General features: G+C 51.5%; 1 protein-coding gene across 1 annotated transcript in view; it reads right to left on the minus strand.

The window, feature by feature from the left end:
• The window catches only part of SCAF4 (SR-related CTD associated factor 4), a 1,013,644-nt gene that overhangs the window by 352,044 nt on the left and 642,191 nt on the right, over positions 1-19,409 (minus strand). The window contains exon 19 of the mRNA XM_078658400.1: positions 12,937-13,079. Coding sequence (XP_078514526.1) covers positions 12,937-13,079 — 143 coding nt within the window. The remainder of the gene's footprint in view (positions 1-12,936; positions 13,080-19,409) is intronic.

Genomic DNA, 19,409 nt, shown 5'->3' on the forward strand with positions numbered 1-19,409 from the left:
TCCCCCATCTGAGAGGTGGAGTTGGCAGAGGTGGGCACACCTCCGTTGCTCACATATTTTTCTCGCCGGTTCTCCCATCCAAAGTGGGGGTCAGAACTAGTGGGGACCAGTTGCAGAAAGCAGCAAGTGGCTTGTGGAAGCTCACAAAGGCGGCAAGCCTTTGAAACTTCCCCTTCGTGAACCCTGCCCATCCTGGGGGAGGAGGCTTGGCACCTCGTCCCAGGATGTGCATTGTTTCAGGCCCCAAAGAGCAGCATCCCTCAACCCAGGGGTCCAGAAACATGTCTGGCGGTGGCAGCTACCCAGCCAGGACACTAGTGGTAGGTTAGTTTTCAGGGGTCATCTCTAAGATGCCCTCTGTGTGCATTTTTCATTAAATCCCATGCTGGCATCAGTGTGGGTTTAATGTGCTGAGAAGTTTGATAACAAACTTCTCAGTTTTCAGTGTAGCAATTATGGTGCTGTGGAGTTCGTAAAGACAAACTTCCAGCACCGTATACTCTTAATGGAGGCACTGCAGTTACAATATCTAAGAATGGACTTAGACACTGCAGGGGTACAGGGATTATGCACCAGTACCCTCACCACTGGTATAGAGAACCCAGCTTGAGGGGTGGCTGACCTATGCTGGGCCAGTGGGTTGTAGGAATGGCACACGGGATGTGTACCATGTTGACATCACTTTCTTCTGCACCAAAACATGCAGCCTTCACCCGCAGTGGGTGTGTGTGTAAAAGTACAGGGCCTCTAAGGGTGGCACAATGAGTGCTGTAGCCCTTAGAGGCCTTCCCTGGCCACAATGCCCTTGATACCCATGGTACCTTTTACAAGAGACTGATGTGGCCTCAGAGGTGACGATTGGCTGTACAAGGTACAGTTTTGAGAAAGAACACTGGCCTTGGGAACCTGACTGGCAGGGACCCAGGGCACATCAAGTCAAAGTGCATCAGTACTCTGGCAAAAAGTGGGGGGTTACTGCAATTTAAATCCGGCTTCCTACAAAAAGTAACTAAAAAGTAATCTGAAAGTAATTACTATGCATTTCAAACAGCATTTGAAAGTGATACAAACCTGTAACAACTGTAAATATAGCCTGAATTGCATTTCTGTGTAAAGGTCTACAGTGAAAAGTATATTTGACGTATCTTTACCAAGTCATGCTTGGTTCTAGAAATAAAATACAAGTATACCTTTTTTACACTTACCCAACTGGTCTGGATTCAGAGTGTGTGCATCAGGCTTGACTGATAGAATACAATAAATGCTTAACACACACCTGGTAAAGTCTAACTGCTGGCCCACAATACCACAAAGAGCTGTTATTATTCACTTAATTTAGCCTCTGCTATGCCTCTGGGGACTCCCTGGATTCCGTGCACACTATACCTTACTTTGGTATAGTATATACAGATCCAGCTTCCTACACACAGCAAGACTTGTGTTCCCAGTACAGTACTAAAATCAGTCCTAAAGCATGGTGACAACTACCCTGTGAGAAAGTGCCCTATTTCTGCATGGTACCCCCCACGTTTTGCTGAACTGCTGATGTGCTTTGACTGCGTGTGCCCTGGGCTCTTGCTAACCAGGTACCCAGGGCCTATGTTCTTTCCCTAAATCTGCATTGAAACAAAAACCAAATTGGCATCTCTGGCCACAGGTCAGCCCATGGTAAATGCTACCCTAGGTACCCAGGGCACTGTGACCAGAGAAGGCCCTTAAGGGTTGCAGCACTTATTGTGCCACCCTTAGAGGCCCTGTACCCTGACACACACACACTGCCTTTGCAGGCTGAGTGTCTTGGTGCAGAACAAAACAAAGAGTCGACATGGCATACATCTCTGTGTGTCATGCCCACAACACACAGCCCTGGCATACCTCAGTCACCCCTCTAGCTGGGTGACCTATGCCAGTGGTGTGGGTACAGGTGCATGAGCCCTGTACCCCTACAGTACCCAGGTCCATTCCTGGGCACTGTAGGGGTAGTGAGTGCAGTGCTGCCATTAAGAGTATATAGTGCTGGGAGGTCGTCATCACAAACCCCACAGCACCATGATGACTACACTGAGAAGTTTGGTATCAAACTTCTCAGCACATTAAATCCACACTGATGCCAGTGTGGGATTTAATGTACAATGCACAACAGAGGGCAGCTTAGAGTTGGCCCCTGAAACTAACCCACAACCTGCACCCTGACTGAGAGGCTGCCTAGGCTGCCACCCAGCAGACATGTTGCTGGACCCCTGGGTAGAGAGCCATCCGCTCTCGTGGGCCTGCAACAATGCACATCCTGGGGCGAGGTGCTCGGCCTCCTCCCCCAGAATGGGCAGGGGAAGCTTCAAAGGCATGCCACCTTTGTGAGATTCTCCAGGCCACTTGCTATACTCAGAAGGCAGGCAGGAAAACCAAAGTAAGGAAAGGGGGTGTGCCAGCCTCGGCCAACCCCACCCCTCAGGTGGGGGAGGCAAGGTGCAGCACAACTCCAGGCTCTCGCCATCTTGAGGATGGGGAGCCCTACCCAATCAGGGCTAGGCTCCTGCCCCCTCCCCCCTAGAGTGTGGCAGGATAGGGTGTGTACTCACCCCAGGAGAGGGACCCATTGGTCCCTGGCCTTTCCCTACTTGTAGCTCCCTTAAATTTAGTATTTAGGGGCATCCTGAAACTTCCTGCCTCAGATCCAGATTCCAAAACTACAAAGAAGAACAAGAAGAAAGAAGACCTGCCGTGCAGCTGCTAACAAGAGGATGACACTAACTGACTTGGCCCCAGCCCTACCGGCCTGTCTACCCTCGAACCTGCTCCTCCTAAACCCCAGCGTCTACTGTGGTCAGCAACCTCGAAAACCCCGGAGGACCTGACTGCCTTGCTCATCCAAAGACTAGGACTCCCACGAGCAGTGGTTCTGCTCAAAGATCTACAACCCCTGGTGCCAGCCAGAAACTGCGAATCCAGCACACACTGCACCCGCCGAGCCCGGCCCGTGCCTGAGCGAACAAAGACCACGAGGATGTCCACCCAGCGACTGACCAAGAATCCAACCCACCAAGGACCTCGCTCAACGGTCCTGACGCTGCAGCCTCAACTCCAAGGACCCCCCAACCGTGACCAGCCGAGGGTATGGTTTCCCGACGCCAAAAGACACCCATGCACCCGGTGCCCTGCGGCTCGCTGTGCCCAATTCCTGGGTGCCTACCTAACCTACAGCTTCCCAACTTACCTCTCGAAGTGGTGGTCGAACCTGAAAAATCTCCATCCCAGAGCCTGCAGCCTTTGTTCGTCTTGCAGCTTTCCCATTGAAATCCATTGGGCGCCCAAAAGCACCCTGCAGTCAGCCGCCCCAGTGTCGCTGGGAGTGCAACCACTGGCTGTTATACTTCACCACTTGCCCTGAGCAAGTGAATAGGAGCCCAGCTCCCAGAGCTGCGTGGCCTGCCTGCTAGCAGCCACCAACCGAAAGCCCCCTATCTGCCATAGGCTAACATTGGGCCTACTCTCTCTGCACCTGGCTGCCCCTGTGCCGCTGAGGGCGTAACTACTGTACCTACCTGAACCCGGGAGACCCTGAGTCTAACCCGAGAACCTTAACTCTGCCAGTCGAGTACTTACCTGAAAGCCTATAACTTACATTTTCCCCATAGGGTAACATACAAGAATTTCCAAGTGAAAACCAGTCAAAGTGTCGAGTTTTGAAACGTTGAAATATTCACTAAAAATCATCCGATCAACGAAAACTAAATTACTCACCTGTTACCAGGAGAGATCCCACTGCTGGATTTTGGTGCCCAGCACTGACCCTAAAAAGTAATTCCAACTGATTTTCCTATAACCTGATTTTCCCCCATAGGATAACATTGCCTGGTTTTCACCAGAAATTCTTCTGTGTCGATTTTTGCAACTTACAAACTATTTCTTTCAACTGTTTACATGAGATGCACCAGGGCTGAATCTAGGATCCAGCCCTGAGTAAGAAAAACATGCATAAAGTAATTGATAGTGAATTTACTTAAAATTCCAATTGAGCTCAATGTTAGTATTGTGTTAAGTTTATATTGCATATTGCAACAACTGTATCTATTGTATTCAAAAATCTATTGCTCATTGAAAATATTCAATTGCAACATCTCATTCTGAGAAAGTATTTTTAAACCTACTTGTGATGCTAAAATAAAACAATATATTTTTATATACAAAACAATTGGCCTAGAGTTCAGTTCTTAAGTGTGTGAGACCATTTGCTGACTGAGGGTGTACAACAAATGCTTTACACTGTACTCTGATACTGCCTTACAGCTCTATCAAGCTACCACTTTAGAGAGTAAGGTTATATCTAACATTAACCTCAGTCAAACCTATGGGGACCGTGGACTCTGTGTACACTGTACATTACTTTTGTGCAGTATATACAGAGCCACTTTCTTACAGGAAGTGCCTGCCATTCACAAGATGGCGGGCACTCGCTTGCGGGCTTCACCTCGCCTCCCCCACCTGAGGGGTGGAGTTGGCTAAGGTGGGCACACCTTCTGGGCTGGCAAATGTTTCCCACCGAAAAGGAGGGGGAGTCAGGAAGGTGGTCTGCTCCTGATAGCAGGAGAGGCTGGGGGTTGCATTACAAAGGCTGCCAGGCATTTGAAGCCCCCCTATCACAGATGGCTCTGCCTGGCCTGGGGGAGGGGTGAACACCTCCGCCCAGGACAGGCTTTGTTTCTGGGCTCAGGGAGCGAAGGCTCCCACCCTAGGGGTCCAGAAACAGGAGTAAATCAGGTGGACCCGATGATGAAGCATGTCACCAACGAGGTTGGTGAGAGAGGGGTGTATAAAAAAGAAATGCGTTACTTACCTGTAACTGCAGTTATCCAGTATTGGTGTCTTTCATAGATTCACATGCCTGAATCATTCCCAGTCGTCGAGATGGGAGTCCCCCGGTATATAGAAAAGTAATGTCCTATAGACAAACAGAGAAAAGTAGGTCTAAGGGCCTTGCCTTAGTAGCCTATCTATGTCCTTTTGTAAAAAGGACCAGACTCCTGAAGGTAGCCAATCAGCTACCACCTCCCTCTAGAACCTTCCTGCCAGGAGCCTCAGTCTCTCAGATTTTCGTACGCACCAAGCTAGGTAGGCGTAATATATGTTATAGAGAGAGAGATGAGACCTTCCTGGGGAGGCCGGAGGGTTGCATGTGAATCTATGAAAGACACCAATACAAGATAACTGCAGTTACAGGTAAGTAACGCATTTCTTATCCAGTATTATGGGTGTCTTTCATAGATTCACATGCCTGAATCAGAGTAGCGAGCAATACATTATGCACATTTGTGATGGAATAGTATAAGCAGTCTGAGATAATACATATCATGCGACTAGAAACCATCAACAGGTAAAAAGAATAAGGTAAATAAATGTGCATACCAGTACAGGATGGTGGGAAGGAGGAAGGCTCATCTTACTGGAATAGATGGCGAAGTACAGCCTGGCCCACAGCTGCATCCTGCATCAGTTCCGTATTCAGGCAGTAGTGCCTGGTAAATGTGTGTGGCGATTTCCAGGTCGCTGCCCTGCAAATGTCCAGAATTGGCACCCCAGCGAATAGTGCCGCCGATGTGGACACAGCTCTTGTGGAATGAGCTCGGACTTTGGAGTGTAATAGTCGTCCGGCTCTGTCATGGCAAAAGGCAATTGCAGAGGATATCCATCGTGAAATGATTTGTTTGGAAAGTGGCATGCCTTTTCTTGGTCTGCTGAAAGCGATGAAAAGCTGATTCGTTTTCCTGAAATGTTTTGTCCAGGTAAAATTTAAGACATCTCTTTAGGTCCAAAGAGTGAAGGGATCTTTCAGCTGCAGTACTAGGATTTGGGAAGAATGATCGGAGGACTAGTGGTTCATTTAAATGGAAGTCCGAGGGGACCTTAGGAATGAAGCGAGGATTAGTTCTTAAAATCACTCTATCTTCCTTGAACTGCATGAAGGGATCTTGTATGGAAAGAGCTTGTAGCTCGCTGACCCGTCTCGCTGAGGTCAGTGCTAAAAGCAGGGCTGTTTTCCATGAAATGTATTTGATATCAGCCCTATGGATGGGCTCAAACGGGTGTTTCATCAATTGGTTGAGTACCACATTAAGGTGCTATGTTGGTGGAACTCTGCGTGGCCGAGGAAAGGATTTGTAAAGCCCTTTAGGGAATTGCTTTATTAATCCGTGGGACCACAGAGAGGGTCCTTTTGAAGTTCTTGTAAAGCGGGAGATTGCTGCCAGATGAACTCTGATAGAGGCATGGGCAAGTCCCGATTGCGCCAGGTGTAATAGATATGGTAGGAGCTGCTCCGGAGTAATCTGAAAGTGATGGAGATCTTTGTCCCTACACCAAATGCAAAAGCGTTTCCATTTCAAGGAATAAGTCTTGTTAGTGCTGTCTGCTCTTGCCTTCGCTAATACATCCTTGCACTCCTGCGGAATGTTTAGTTGGTAGAACTCTCGGTACTCAGGAGCCATGCCAATAATCTGAGAGATTTCAGATTCGGGTGAAGTACTTGGCCTTTGGACATCGTAAGTAGGGATGGATGTTGGCCCAGATGGAGTGATGGTTGGACTGAGAGGCGACGGAGGTCCGTGAACCAATGCTGCCTCGGCCAGTACGGGGCAATGAGAATCAGCGTGCAGTGCTCCGTTTTCATTTTCCGAATGACTCTTGTTATCAGGGGAAATGGCGGAAATGCGTACGCAAACACGTTGCGCCAGGCGATGGAAAATGCATTTCCTAGTGACCGCGATTGGGGATGCCAGCTTGCGAAGCTGTGGCATTTGGCATTCTCCCTGGTGGCAAATAGGTCGATCTGCGGTCTCCCCCATTTCTAGAAAATGTCGTTCAGCATTTTTTGATTGAGTTCCCATTCATGGGACAGAGACCTCTGTCTGCTCAGAGCCTCCGCTATGACGTTGTCCTTGCCTGGGACATACTCTGTTGTTAGCTTGATATGGTGGAGTACTAGCCAGTTCCAAATTTTTTGCGATTCGCAAGATAGAGTCAGCGAACGTGTCCCTCCCTGCTTGTTCAAGTAGTGCATTGTTGTTGTGTTGTCCGTTCGTACAAGCACTGCTGAGTTCTTGATGCGCGGGAGGAAGGCTTGGAGAGATAGGAAAACTGCCCTCAGTTCTAGGAGGTTGATATGGAGTTTTCTATCTTGGTCTGCCCACTTGCCACTGATTTGTAATTCTTGAAGGACTGCTCCCCATCCTTCTAGAGAGGCATCTGTAGTTATGACATGTGGAGTTGCAGGCAGCAGGAACTTTAGTCCTTGCGATAAGTTCTTGGGTGTCCTCCACCAGAGTAAGGCCTTGGTTATTTGCTGAGTAATCACGATGTGATCCTCGAAAGGGCCTGTACTCTGAGTCCACTGCTTGGTTAATGGCTCTTGGAGGGGGCGCATTCTGAGCAGACAGTGAGGGATGAGTAGTATACACGAGGACATCATCCCTAGGAGGGACTTGAAAGTACGGACACGGATGGTGTTTCTCGAAGTCACTGTGGTGGCTAGAGTAATTAGTTTGGGTTTCCTTTCCTGCGATGGGAATGCTTTTGAAGAGGTCGTATTTAGAGTTGCCCCTAGAAATGTTATAACTCTGGAGGGTTGTAAGGTTGACTTCTCGTGATTGAGTGTCAGGCCCAGCGTTTTGAAAATATTGAGACAGGCGTCGGAAGACATTTGTGCGCCTGCCATAGATGGTGCCTTCACCAGCCAGTCGTCCAGGTAGGGGAAGACCTGGTGTCCTTGTTGACATAGGAAAGCTGACACAGGAGAGAGGCACTTTGTGAAAATGCGAGGTGCCGATTTGAGGCCGAATGGGAGCACACATAATTGGTAGTGCTGATCTGCTACTGCGAATCTTAGGAATTTTTTGTGGCGCCTGTGTATTGGGATGTGGTAGTATGCGTCTTGCAGGTCTAAAGACGTCATAAAGTCTCCTTCCTCTAGAGATCCCAAGATTTCCTGAATGGTCACCATCCGAAACGATTGGCTCTTCAGGAATGTATTGAGTGCCCTGAGATCTAGTATGGGCCTCCATTTCTTTCTTTTCTGTTGGATTAGAAAGAAGCGGGAATAAAATCCCTTTCCTTTTTGAGCTGATGGGACTCGCTCTATCGCTCCTTTCTTCAACATTGATGACATTTCTTGAAGGAGGAAACGTAGGTGTCTGTGTTGGATGTTGCGAGGAGGAGTTATCGGGGGGATTGAACTGAATTCCAATGAGTGGCCGTATTGGATTAATTGGAGCACCCACCGATCCGTTGTTATTAATCTCCAATTGTGGAGGAAGTGTGTAAGTTTGCCTCCAATTTTGAAAGAATGAGATGGTGGAGGGACTGGCTGTTGGAAACGGTCATAGGCGTCCGCCTGCTGGTTTCCGTTGGTTTTTCCCTTTGAAGTTTGATATCCCGTAGGAGGTTTGGCGTCCTTGCTGCTGTTGCCGTGGCTGGTATTGTGAGCGGCCCTGATTATAGGAATATGAAGATTTTCCTTGGTATGATCCTCTGTAAGAGGGCTGACCTCTACCTCTGTTCCCTCGAAAGGACTGGTTTTTGAACTGTAACGTGCCAAGAGCTCGTGCCGTGTCTGCATCTTTTTTGATTGTCTGTAGGGCCTTGTCTATTTTCTCACCAAATAGATGTTGTCCGTCATAGGGCATGTCTAGGACCTTATTTTGGACTCCTTGGCAGAAGGATGTTGCCTTGAGCCACCCTTGTCTTCGCAAGACTGCTGCACCTGCCAGCTGTCTGAAGCCTGTCATGGCGACATCTACAGCACAATCGATTATTTCTGATGCTGACGTTTGTCCCTCCTTCAGGAGCGATTGAACCTCATCCTTTAAATCTTCAGGTATTTCTGCCAGGTATGGGACAATGTCTTCCCACAATTGCCTGTTGTATCTCCCTAGTAGCGCAATGGCATTAGCCACTTTGACAGTCATGGCTGACTTAGTTGAAAAATGTTTGCCAATGCAGTCTAGTTTTCTGCCCTCCTTGACTGGTGGTGCTGACAGTGGAGAGGACGGATTTCTAGAGTTCTTTTGAGCCGCCTGGGTGACTACAGAATCTGGCTTGGGATGTGCATTAAGGCAGGTAGGTGCGGTCGTTGGTGCTTTGTATTTCTTATCCAGTCTGGGCACCACTATGGAGACCGATGCTGGTGTTTGCATTAATTGCTGACCTTGTTCCCATATGTGATCAATTATGGGAATTGATCTGGTTGTCTTTTTTATCGGATCCTTAAAATCATATAGGAAACAGTCCGTGTCATGTGATTCCACAGTCATGTGGAATCTCGTCGCTGCTCTTTCCACCAAATTGTGGAATCCGCCAATGTCCACTGGCGGGGACTCTGAAGTTTGGGGTTCAGGTGTGGCCGGAGAATGAGCGACATAATCTTCGTCATCTCTGTTATTGGACAGGTCATCTCGTACTTCCCCTTCTTCGGGTTCATCGCCTTAGTCGTCAGAGGAGTGATTGTGATGAACCGTTTCTCTCTCCTGAGGGATATCCAAAGGTGGTGGTCTTGTCTTTGGAGATGGGTGCGGTCTGGATAATGCTGGAGATTTTTCCGTTGAAGGGGCCGCTGGTGATTCTGGAAACCGTTTTTTGTAGTCTTGGATCAGGAATTGAAGATCTGAGACTATAGATACTGGAAGGCAGACCATAGGAGTGACCTGTGACTGGACTTGTGTATGTACAGTCTCCTCCGTAAAAACAACCTCATCACCATCTTCATCCGTGCTCTGGCACTTCACAATGAGGTCTGAAGGACTAGTAGCTTGATCATACTGGTCATCTTCTGACTCATCATCTTGTAGGAGACAATATGGGGGTAATCTTTGTACCCTACTTGGCGAAGTTAGATCTGGCGTAATAGGATTTTTATTATTCCTTTTTGGCGGAATTAAATCTGATTTTTTCCATGGCGTCAACGATGTCGTCGTCGGTGACGATGTTGTCGTCGTCGGTGAGGTTGTCGGCGTTCCCTTTGTCGACGGTTCCTTCGTCGACGGCGTGGTCGTCGACGGTGCTTTCCTCGTCGACTGTGTGGTCGTCCACTGTGCTTTTGTCGTCGACGGCGTGCTCGTCGACAGTGTCTTCGTCGTCGACGGTGTCTTAGACGTCGACGATGCCTTTATCGTCGTCGATGTCTTCGTCGACGGTGCGCCAGATGTCGATGGCGTTTTCGTCGTCGATGTAGGCGACAACGGTTTTTGTTTCGTCGTCGACGATGCCGTCGACGGAACCTTAAGCAACATCGATTGCTTTTTAATAAGTATAATCGAGGTCAGTGGCTTACCGTAGACGATTGAGTTGTCGTCGATGAATAGGATGACGACGCCATCGTCGACACCGTCGTCGCGGAGACATAGGCTGTTTTTCTTGAAGAAATCGTCGAGGAACTCGTCGTTGATGACTGAAGGCTTTCTGAAGGTTGAAACCTCCTTTTCAGACGTGACAGATTTTACCTCAGAAGAGTTTGTGGCAGTTTTTTTAGGAGGAACGTCTGTAGGGCTAGGGGAAGCAACCCTTGGCCTCTTCAAGGATAGTTTTGATGAAACTGAAGCCATTTCTCCGTCCTCTGAAGACAGTGCATCATCTCTGCTTTTGAGTCTGTTCAACCAGAGGAGTAAGTCTTCCTTCCCTGTCTTTAAGTGTCTTTGTAGAGAATGTTCTACAAATCCTACATTCTTTTGGAGAGTGATCAGGATATAGACAGTAGAGGCAAGTTTCATGCTTGTCATCGACGTGCAGTCTTTTCTTACCACAAGATGAACAGGCTCTGAAAAGACCTTTCTTCTGTTGATCAGCAATTGTTGTTGAAGAAAATATCCAATTTCTGAGGAAAAGAGATAAATGTAGGAAACCTGAGGAGAACTCAGGTGGAGACTCCCTAGCACAACGTGCGGTAGAAAATCTGAGAGACTGAGGCTCCTGGCAGGAAGGTTCTAGAGGGAGGTGGTAGCTGATTGGCTACCTTCAGGAGTTTGGTCCTTTTTACAAAAGGACATAGATAGGCTACTAAGGCAAGGCCCTTAGGCCTACTTTTCTCTATGTAGATCTATAGGACATTACTTTTCTATATACCGGGGACTCCCATCTCGACGACGGGGAATGATTCAGGCATGTGAATCTATGAAAGACACCCATAATACTGGATAAAGAAAGAATTCTTTCTTTTCTGCATCTTTCTCCATCTTTTACTAATCACTAAGACAGTGTCCTGGGGATACTCTCTCTCGGTTTTAAGAATGGACTTAGACACTGTAGGGGTACAGGGCACATGCACCTGTACCCTCACCACCGGCATAGGACTAGAGGGGTGACTGATCTATGCCAGGGCAGTGGGTTGTAGGCATGGCACACAGGGATGTGTTCAATGTCGACTTCACTTTTTTTCTTCACCAAAATACGCACCCTGCAAAGGCAGTGTGTGTATAAAGGTAGAGGGCCTCTAAGGGTGTCACAGTAAGTGCTGCAGCCCTTAGAGGTCTTCCCTGGTCACAGTGCCCTTGGTACCTGTGGTACCATTTACCAGGGGCTGACCTGTGGCCAAAGATGTCAATTGGGTTAATTTTGGGGAAAGAACACACGCCCTGGGAACCTGATTGGCAAGAACCCAGGGCACATCAAGTGAAAGTGCATCAGTAGTCTGGCTAAAAGTGTGGGGGGGGGTTACTGCAACGGAACCCCACTTTCCTACAACCTGCTCCTGCAAAATCCAGGTGTGTCCTGCAGCCAGCAACCTCGAAAACCCCAGAGGACCTGCCTGCCTTAAACCACAAAGACTGTCTCCTGTAAATACTGGATTTGTTCGAACAACAGACTCCACGGGTCTGCACCACTCTGCACCCCACGCCCACAGCCAGAGTTCGAGTGGTCCAACACCAAGAGGACGTGTCCCCTGCTATCCCGACCTGAGATCCGGCAACCCCTGACCTGCCTCAAGCCTCCAGTCGATAGCTGCAACCTCAAAACAGAAGGTCCCCCCAACCGCAACCAGGAGCTGGTAAGAAGATCCTAAAAGGAACCCCTGCACCAGACGTCACACAGCCTTGGGTGGAGTTTGAAAACCTAAAGAAATTATTTTAAATTGTACTAACAAAAACGATTCTATTTACCCGTTTACAGGATATGTCCCAGTGCAGTATCCAGGCATACTGCACTGTGTAAGAAAAGTAATCTCAAAAGTAACTTGCCTGTAACTTTACTAAAAGTCATATTCAAAATATATGCACTGTATTTACTAAGCATTGCATTTCTCAAAATAGAGTGCATATACAATTACTGTATTACAACTGTATACTTACTGCAAAGTATTTATCACTTTTCCTGTGCCAGGCTTGCTTGGTTCTAGGAAATAAAAATAACTAAAAGAATATTTTTATACAAAAATAATTGGTCTGGAGTTCAGTCTGTGTGTGTGAATTCATTTGCTGACCGAGTGTGTACAGCAAATGCTTTAGGGGAGAGGAGAGGAGTTGGCCTAACGGCTAGGGCTGTCTCCCTTGAATCTGAGGAACTGGGTTTGAGTCTCGGGAATGACAGCTGGACATCCTGTGATTCTGGGCAAATCACGTAATCACCCCGTGCCCAACAAAAACAAATGTAATGCAACTGGTGCTATGTAAGTCGTACTCTGATACTGCCTTACTGCTCGACCACACTACCACAAATAGAGAGTGAGGTGCTATCTACTTTACGTCTGCCTAGCTTTTGTGTTCCACTGTACTCTGTGCAGACTATACCTCACTTTGGTATAATATATGAAGAGCAAACTTCCTACAAACCCTGCATGTATCAAACGTTTAGATAAGAGTGCAAATGGTACCTGCATCCTTTCTTTTTTTAACCACTGTTTAATGCCAACTGTGAGTCATAATCCAGAAAAAAGAAAAATAAGCTGTTTTAACATACCATTATTGGAGCACGAATTGGAATAGACATAGGAACTGGTAACGATGGAGGTATTGGTGATACTTCCTTTGGTTGTACTTTTTCAGCACTTCCATTTTGGGGGACTTCTTTTTTCTCTGCTTTTTTCAGAATCTCTTTCCAATCTACAAAAAAACACAGAAATTGGCTTAGGCTGAAAACTAAAATATGTAGTTTGTAATCAAACAGCATATTTTAACAATTTCTCAAGAAAACATCTGGTCCAATGAATGTCCTCCCTGACCTTTAATGATCATTAACCCAAAACATCATATCCAAAGCATAACTATCAAATAAGTCAGATAAAAATAAAGGAACATTTTTACTTACCTGTGAGAATCTGTGGCATGCAGTGCTTTAGATTCTATTACAGGACCAGAGGCTTCGTATTATGCTTCTCTTTCTTTTAATGCTACACACAGCAGCCAATGAAAATCGTTGTACATGTAAAACAAACTACATTTCCCATGATGCAAACATACATCACTTCTTGTCATGGCCCATAAGAACTAGGCAACACCGGATATAGTCCTCTTTCTTTGCTGCTCACGCAGCCAGTTAAGTGCCTTATTGCTCATGTTATAGATGATAGTCTCTCAAAGCAGAGGGCCGCGGCAGCGCCAGCAGGCCAAGACGATGGTTTCACGAGGCGGAGGGCCGCGGCAGCGCCAGCAGGCCAAGACGATGGTTTCACGAGGCAGCGCCAGCAGGCCAAGACGATGGTTTCACGAGGCAGAGGGCCGCGGCAGCGCCAGCAGGCCAAGACGATGGTTTCACGAGGCAGAGGGCCGCGGCAGCGCCAGCAGGCCAAGACGATGGTTTCACGAGGCAGAGGGCCGCGGCAGCGCCAGCAGGCCAAGACGATGGTTTCACGAGGCAGAGGGCCGCGGCAGCGCCAGCAGGCCAAGTCACGGATGAGTTCTTCTCGGGTCTCTCGACTCCAGGATACAACTGCCTTCCTGGTCTGGTCCTGCCCCAGTTATAGGTCTGGTCCCCTTTGATGTCCGGACCCTCGCGCCTGGGGGCCGGGAGGTCCGGGATGAGGGAGTCCAGACACCCAGCAGGGGGGTGGAGCCAGCGCCCAGGCGGCCTGGGGTGATCGACACCTGGCGGAGGAGAGCCGTTGACGATTCCTTCTCCCATTGACTCGCCAAGTGGTCACTCTGCCTCCTGGGGGGAGGTTGGTGCCTCGATGTCGGGCCCGGCCGGGCCCAGGGCGAGGGTCGAGTTGAGGCCACGCGGCCTCGTGCTGCAGTGCCCCAAGATGGCGGCCGGGTCGATGTCGTGGGGTAGATGGTGACCCGGGCCAGCTGGGTCCGGAGCTGGTGTCTTGTAGTGGAGGGATTGCAGGGTACTTCGGGTGGTCGTTGGTGGACTCTGGCTGGGGATGCAGGGAGAGCCAGGGTCCTGGTCCCATTGCGGGGAGGGGGTACAGCTCGAACATGCGGCCTGTCCAACATGCGTCCCCCCCAGCTGAAGGCGGGGAGAGTCAGCCATCTTCCTGGGGACTCTCCTCGCTGAGGCGGAAAAAGCGTGACAGGCCGTCGGCGTTGGCGTGGTCCTGGCCTGGACGATGTTCCACCGTGAAGTCCATCCCCTGCAGGGAGATGGACCAGCGCAACGGCTTCGGGTTCTCCCCCCGCATTTGCATCAACCATTGCAGGGGTCGGTGGTCTGTTTGCACCCGGAAGTGGGTGCCGAAGAGGTATGGCCGGAGCTTCTTGAGTGCCCAGACTACGGCGAAGGCCTCTCTCTCAATGGTGCTCCAGCGCTGTTCTCGGGGCAAGAGGCGTCGGCTGATGAAGACCACCGGATGGTCGACCCCTTCGGCGTTGAGTTGGGAGAGGACGGCCCCCACACCATGATCGGAGGCGTCCGTCTGCACAATGAATTCCCGGCTGTAGTCGGGAGCCTGGAGCACGGGGGCCGTGCACATGGCGGTCTTTAGCTTCTCGAAGGCTGATTGGCAGCCCGGGGTCCAGTTGACGGTTTTGGGGCTCTTTTTGGAGGTGAGCTCTGTGAGGGGCCCCACGATGCTGCCATAGTCCTTCACGAACCGCCGGTAGTATCCGGTGAGCCCCAGGAAGGCCCGGACCTCCGTTTGGCTCGTAGGGGGTTGCCAGGCCTGGATGGCAGCAATCTTGAGTTGGAGAGGGGCCACCAGCCCGCTTCCCACTTGGTGTCCCAGGTAGGTCACGGACCCTTGGCCAACTTGGCACTTGCTGGCCTTGATGGTGAGCCCGGCTTGCTGGAGGGCGAGTAGAACCTCCCGCAGGTGGCGGAGGTGGTCGGTCCACTGGTGGCTGTACACAGCAATGTCGTCCAGGTAGGCGGCGCTGAAGTCTCCCAGGCCCGCCAGTACCTGGTTTACCAGCCGTTGGAACGTTGCCGGGGCGTTTTTCATGCCGAAGGGCATGACTTTAAAGTGGTAGTGCCCGTCTGGGGTAGAGAAGGCGGATCGTTCTTGGGCCCTAGGGGTGAGGCCGATCTGCCAGTAGCCCGCTGTTAAGTCGAAGATGCTCAGGTAGCGGGCGGCCCCCATCCGGTCAATTAGCTCGTCTGCCCGGGGGATGGGATGAGCGTCGGTCCGGGTAACTGCATTCAGCCCTCGATAGTCCACGCAGAACCGGAGCTCAGGGGCAACGCCCGGGGCAGCTGCCTTGGGAACCAGGACGACTGGGCTCGCCCAGGGACTGTCTGAGGGTTCGATTACTCCTAGGGTCAGCATCTTGGACACCTCGGTCTGGATGCAGGCTCGTACCCGGTCTGGTACGCGGTATGCTCGGTGTCGAATAGGAGGGCTGTCCCCGGTGTCCACATCGTGGAGGCACCAGGGGGTGACTCCGGGGGTGAGGGAGAACAGGGAGGCGAACTGCCTCAGGAGCGTTTGGCAGTCTTGGCGTTGCTCCGGGGACAGGGCCTCGGAGAGCTGGACCCCTTCCACTGAGCCATCCTGCTCGAAGGCCCTCAGTAAGTCCGGAAGGGGTTCGGAGTCTTCTTCGGTCCCAGTATCGGTAGCCATTAGGAGGCTGAGTTCGGATCGCACAAAATGGGTTTTGAGCCTGTTGGCATGGAGGACCCGTAGGGGGTTCCGGGCAGTCTCCATGTCGATTAAATAGGTGACGGGCCCCTTGCGTTCGATTACCTTGAAGGGCCCGGACCATCTGTCTTGGAGGGCACAGGGCTCAACCGGGGACATCACCCAGACCTGTTGTCCAGGTTCGAACTCAATGGAGGACGTGTGCTGGTCGTACCACCTCTTCATGTCCTCCTGACTGGCCTCGAGGTTGGCTTTGGCGGTGTCTCGGAACCGCCGGGTCTGGTTGCGGAGAGCCAGGAGATACCGGTAGATGTCCGGGGGAGTTTTCTGGGGAGGCTGCTCCCAACCTTCCTTGACTAGGCTGAGGGGGCCCCGGACGGGGTGTCCGTACAGTAGTTCAAAGGGGCTGAAGCCGAGGGACTTCTGCGGGACCTCCCGATAGGCAAACAGGAGGCATGGCAGCAGTACGTCCCACTGGCGTCGAAGGGGTTCTTCTAGACCCATAATCATCCCCTTGAGGGTGCGGTTGAATCTCTCGACCAGTCCGTTTCCTTGCGGGTGATAGGGGGTCGTGAATTTGTAGGTGACCCCGCATTGCTGCCAGAGGGACTTCATATATCTGGAGATAAAGTTCGTGCCCCTGTCACTGACGACCTCCCGGGGGAACCCCACCCGGGAGAAGATCCCCATCAGGGCCCGGCCCACCACGGGGGCCGTCACAGTCCGAAGAGGGATGGCCTCGGGATAGCGGGTGGCGTGGTCTACCAGGACCAGGATGAATCGGTGTCCTTGGGCTGTTCGAGGGTCGAGGGGCCCCACAATGTCTATTCCCACTCGTTCAAACGGGGTGGTGACGACAGGAAAGGGTTGTAATGGTGCTTTGATTTTTCGGCCACTTTTTCCGCTGGCCTGGCAGGTGGGGCAGGCCTTGCAGTGGTTGGCGACATCCTTCCGCATGTGGGGCCAGAAAAAATGGGTCACCAGGCGGTCGTAGGTTTTATCCTGCCCCAGGTGTCCGGCAAGGGGGACATCGTGGGCTAAGTTCAGGAGGAAGTCTCGGAAGCGAAGGGGCACCACCAGCACCCGACTGGCCCCTAGTTCTGCAATTTTCTGCTCGCTGTAGAGCAGGTCTTGGTCCCAGTAGATCCAGTGGGCCCCCGAGGTATCCCCGGTGCTCTGGGCCAGGGCTTGCTGCCGGAGTCCTTCGAGAGAAGGACAGGTTTATTGCTCGGCCCGGAATTGTTCCTGCGTGGGGCCTCCCTCCTGCCGCCATTGTGCCAGGTCAGGGACGTCCCGAAGCTGGTCGGGTCCTTCTTCGGTTTGCAAGGGAATGGCTTCTGGGGCGGCCTCCTCTGGGATGAGCGCGGGAGGAGGTTCTGGCCACTCGGGCTCTTCTGGGCGGGGGACCGCGCGGGCGGTCATGGACCGGGTCGTGACGCAGACCCATTCGGGGAGGCCAAGCATCCCCAGGTGCTCCCTCCGTTCGACAGCTGCCCAGGGAGAGCTTTCAAGGTCGTTTCCTAGGAGGCAGTCCACAGGGGCATCATCGCGGACAGTTACTTTTAACATCCCTGTTACTCCTCCCCACTCGAAGGGGACGCATGCCATGTGGCATAGGCTTTCGGAGTTGTCGGCTGATCGAACAGGGCAAAGAATGTTCGGCAAGATTTGGTCTGGAGTGACGAGGTGGCGTCGGACCGCCGTTACACTGGCCCCGGTGTCGCGGAGGGCTTCCGCCCGGCGGCCATTGATGTTGACCCATTGACCGTACTTCTGTGTGTTGGCGGGAAGGGGGGCCCGCGGAATCATGTCTCTCTCCCCATAGCAGACCAGTGCCATGGCGGCGGGTGCCCATTCAGAAGGATCGGTCTCGTACTCCTCTTGGTCTTCCGGGATTATTTCTTCCCCTAGGGCCGGCGCTGCAACTTGGCGGGGAGTAGCGTTCGGATTCTTTGGGCAGTTGGGATCGCTGGCGTAGTGGCCGGGTCGCTGGCACCGGTGGCACGTAATGTTGGCCCGGAAACCGGCCCGGACGGCAGGGCTTCCCCGGCCAACCGGGGTCGAGGGGTTTCTGGGGGGTGACGAGGGGCCGGGGTCTCTCCCCCGACCCTGACTTCCTCCTCCCCCTCGGGGGCGATACGGTCTGGATACTTCGCTGGGTGTGCTCCGGCCAACTCGGGTGCTTTCCCACCGGTCGGCTTCGGCGGCGAGTTGTCGAGGGTCGGTTAGCTTGCTGTCCAGGAGGTGTTGCCGGAGCTCCACGAAGCAGTTGTTCGACAGGTGTTCCCATACGATAAGGTCAAAGAGTTGTTCGTAGGTGGTTACTTTGTTGCCCTTGATCCACCCCTCGAAGGCTCGGCTAAAAAAGTTCACGTACTCCACCCAAGTTGTACCCGGAATCCGTTTGCAGTCGCGGAACCGTTGGCGGTACATCTCAGGGGTGAGCCCGTATCGAGTGAGGAGGGCGGCCTTCATGTGGTCGTAGGAGGTCATCAGCTGGTCCGGGAGTTGCAGCAGGGCGTCCCGCCCTTCGTTGACAAACCTCCCCCATAATCCGGCTCCCCAATCGCTTCGGGGAATCCGGTGGGAGGTCATTGCCACCTCATAGGCTTTAAACCACTGCTGGATATCATCGTTCTTGTGGTATTCCCGGATGACATCTTTGGGGATGTGAACCTTGGGTTCGGTCGAGGCAGACGGGGTCGGTCGTTCGGGGAGCCCGAGGTCTTTATTCTGTTTCTGAATCTCCAGTGCTTTGAGATTGCGCTCATGTTCGTATTCTAGTCTCTTTTCCTCTAGCTCCCTCTGTCTTTGCTTGTCTTCCCGCTCTTCTCTGAGCCGTAAGTGTTCCAGGGTTATTTTTTGTTCTGCCAGCTTGAGTTCCCCATCCAAGCGAAGTCGGGCAAGTTCTAATTCGTGGAGTCTGGTTTTTTCTCTTTCTCGGATCTCTTCCAGGGAGAGATCCGCTCTTTCTTTAGTTGGTGCGGGGCTCGTTTCGGTTGTTTGTGTTCGGGGTACGGCCGTACCCGTTTCTGCCCAAGCTTCTAGGGCTCGTTTGAAGTCTTCCTTTGTGCTAAGACCTGTGGTTGGAAGTCCAAGTTCTATGCAATATTGCTTCAGTTCCCGGTGGTTGTAGTCTTCCAATTTTTCCATCTGAAATTTTTCCGTTGTTCCGCTCTCTATTGACATGGTTGTTGTGTGTGGTGGGGCGAGTGACTTTCTGTACGATTATGCGTAGGTTCGGATCCCGTCGCTGGCCACCAATGTTAGACGGGGACCCTGAGGGTCGGCCGGATACCGAGGGAGAGATCCCCGAGGGGGACCGTCTCCGGCGATCGTACAGACAAGTACCCTCCCTCCCCACAAACAGGCACCACACCAAGTCGAGTTCAAGGCTTTATATAAGGTTCTTAAG

This window comes from Lissotriton helveticus, chromosome 8, assembly GCF_964261635.1.
Source record: "Lissotriton helveticus chromosome 8, aLisHel1.1, whole genome shotgun sequence".
NCBI classification, from domain to species: domain Eukaryota; kingdom Metazoa; phylum Chordata; class Amphibia; order Caudata; family Salamandridae; genus Lissotriton; species Lissotriton helveticus.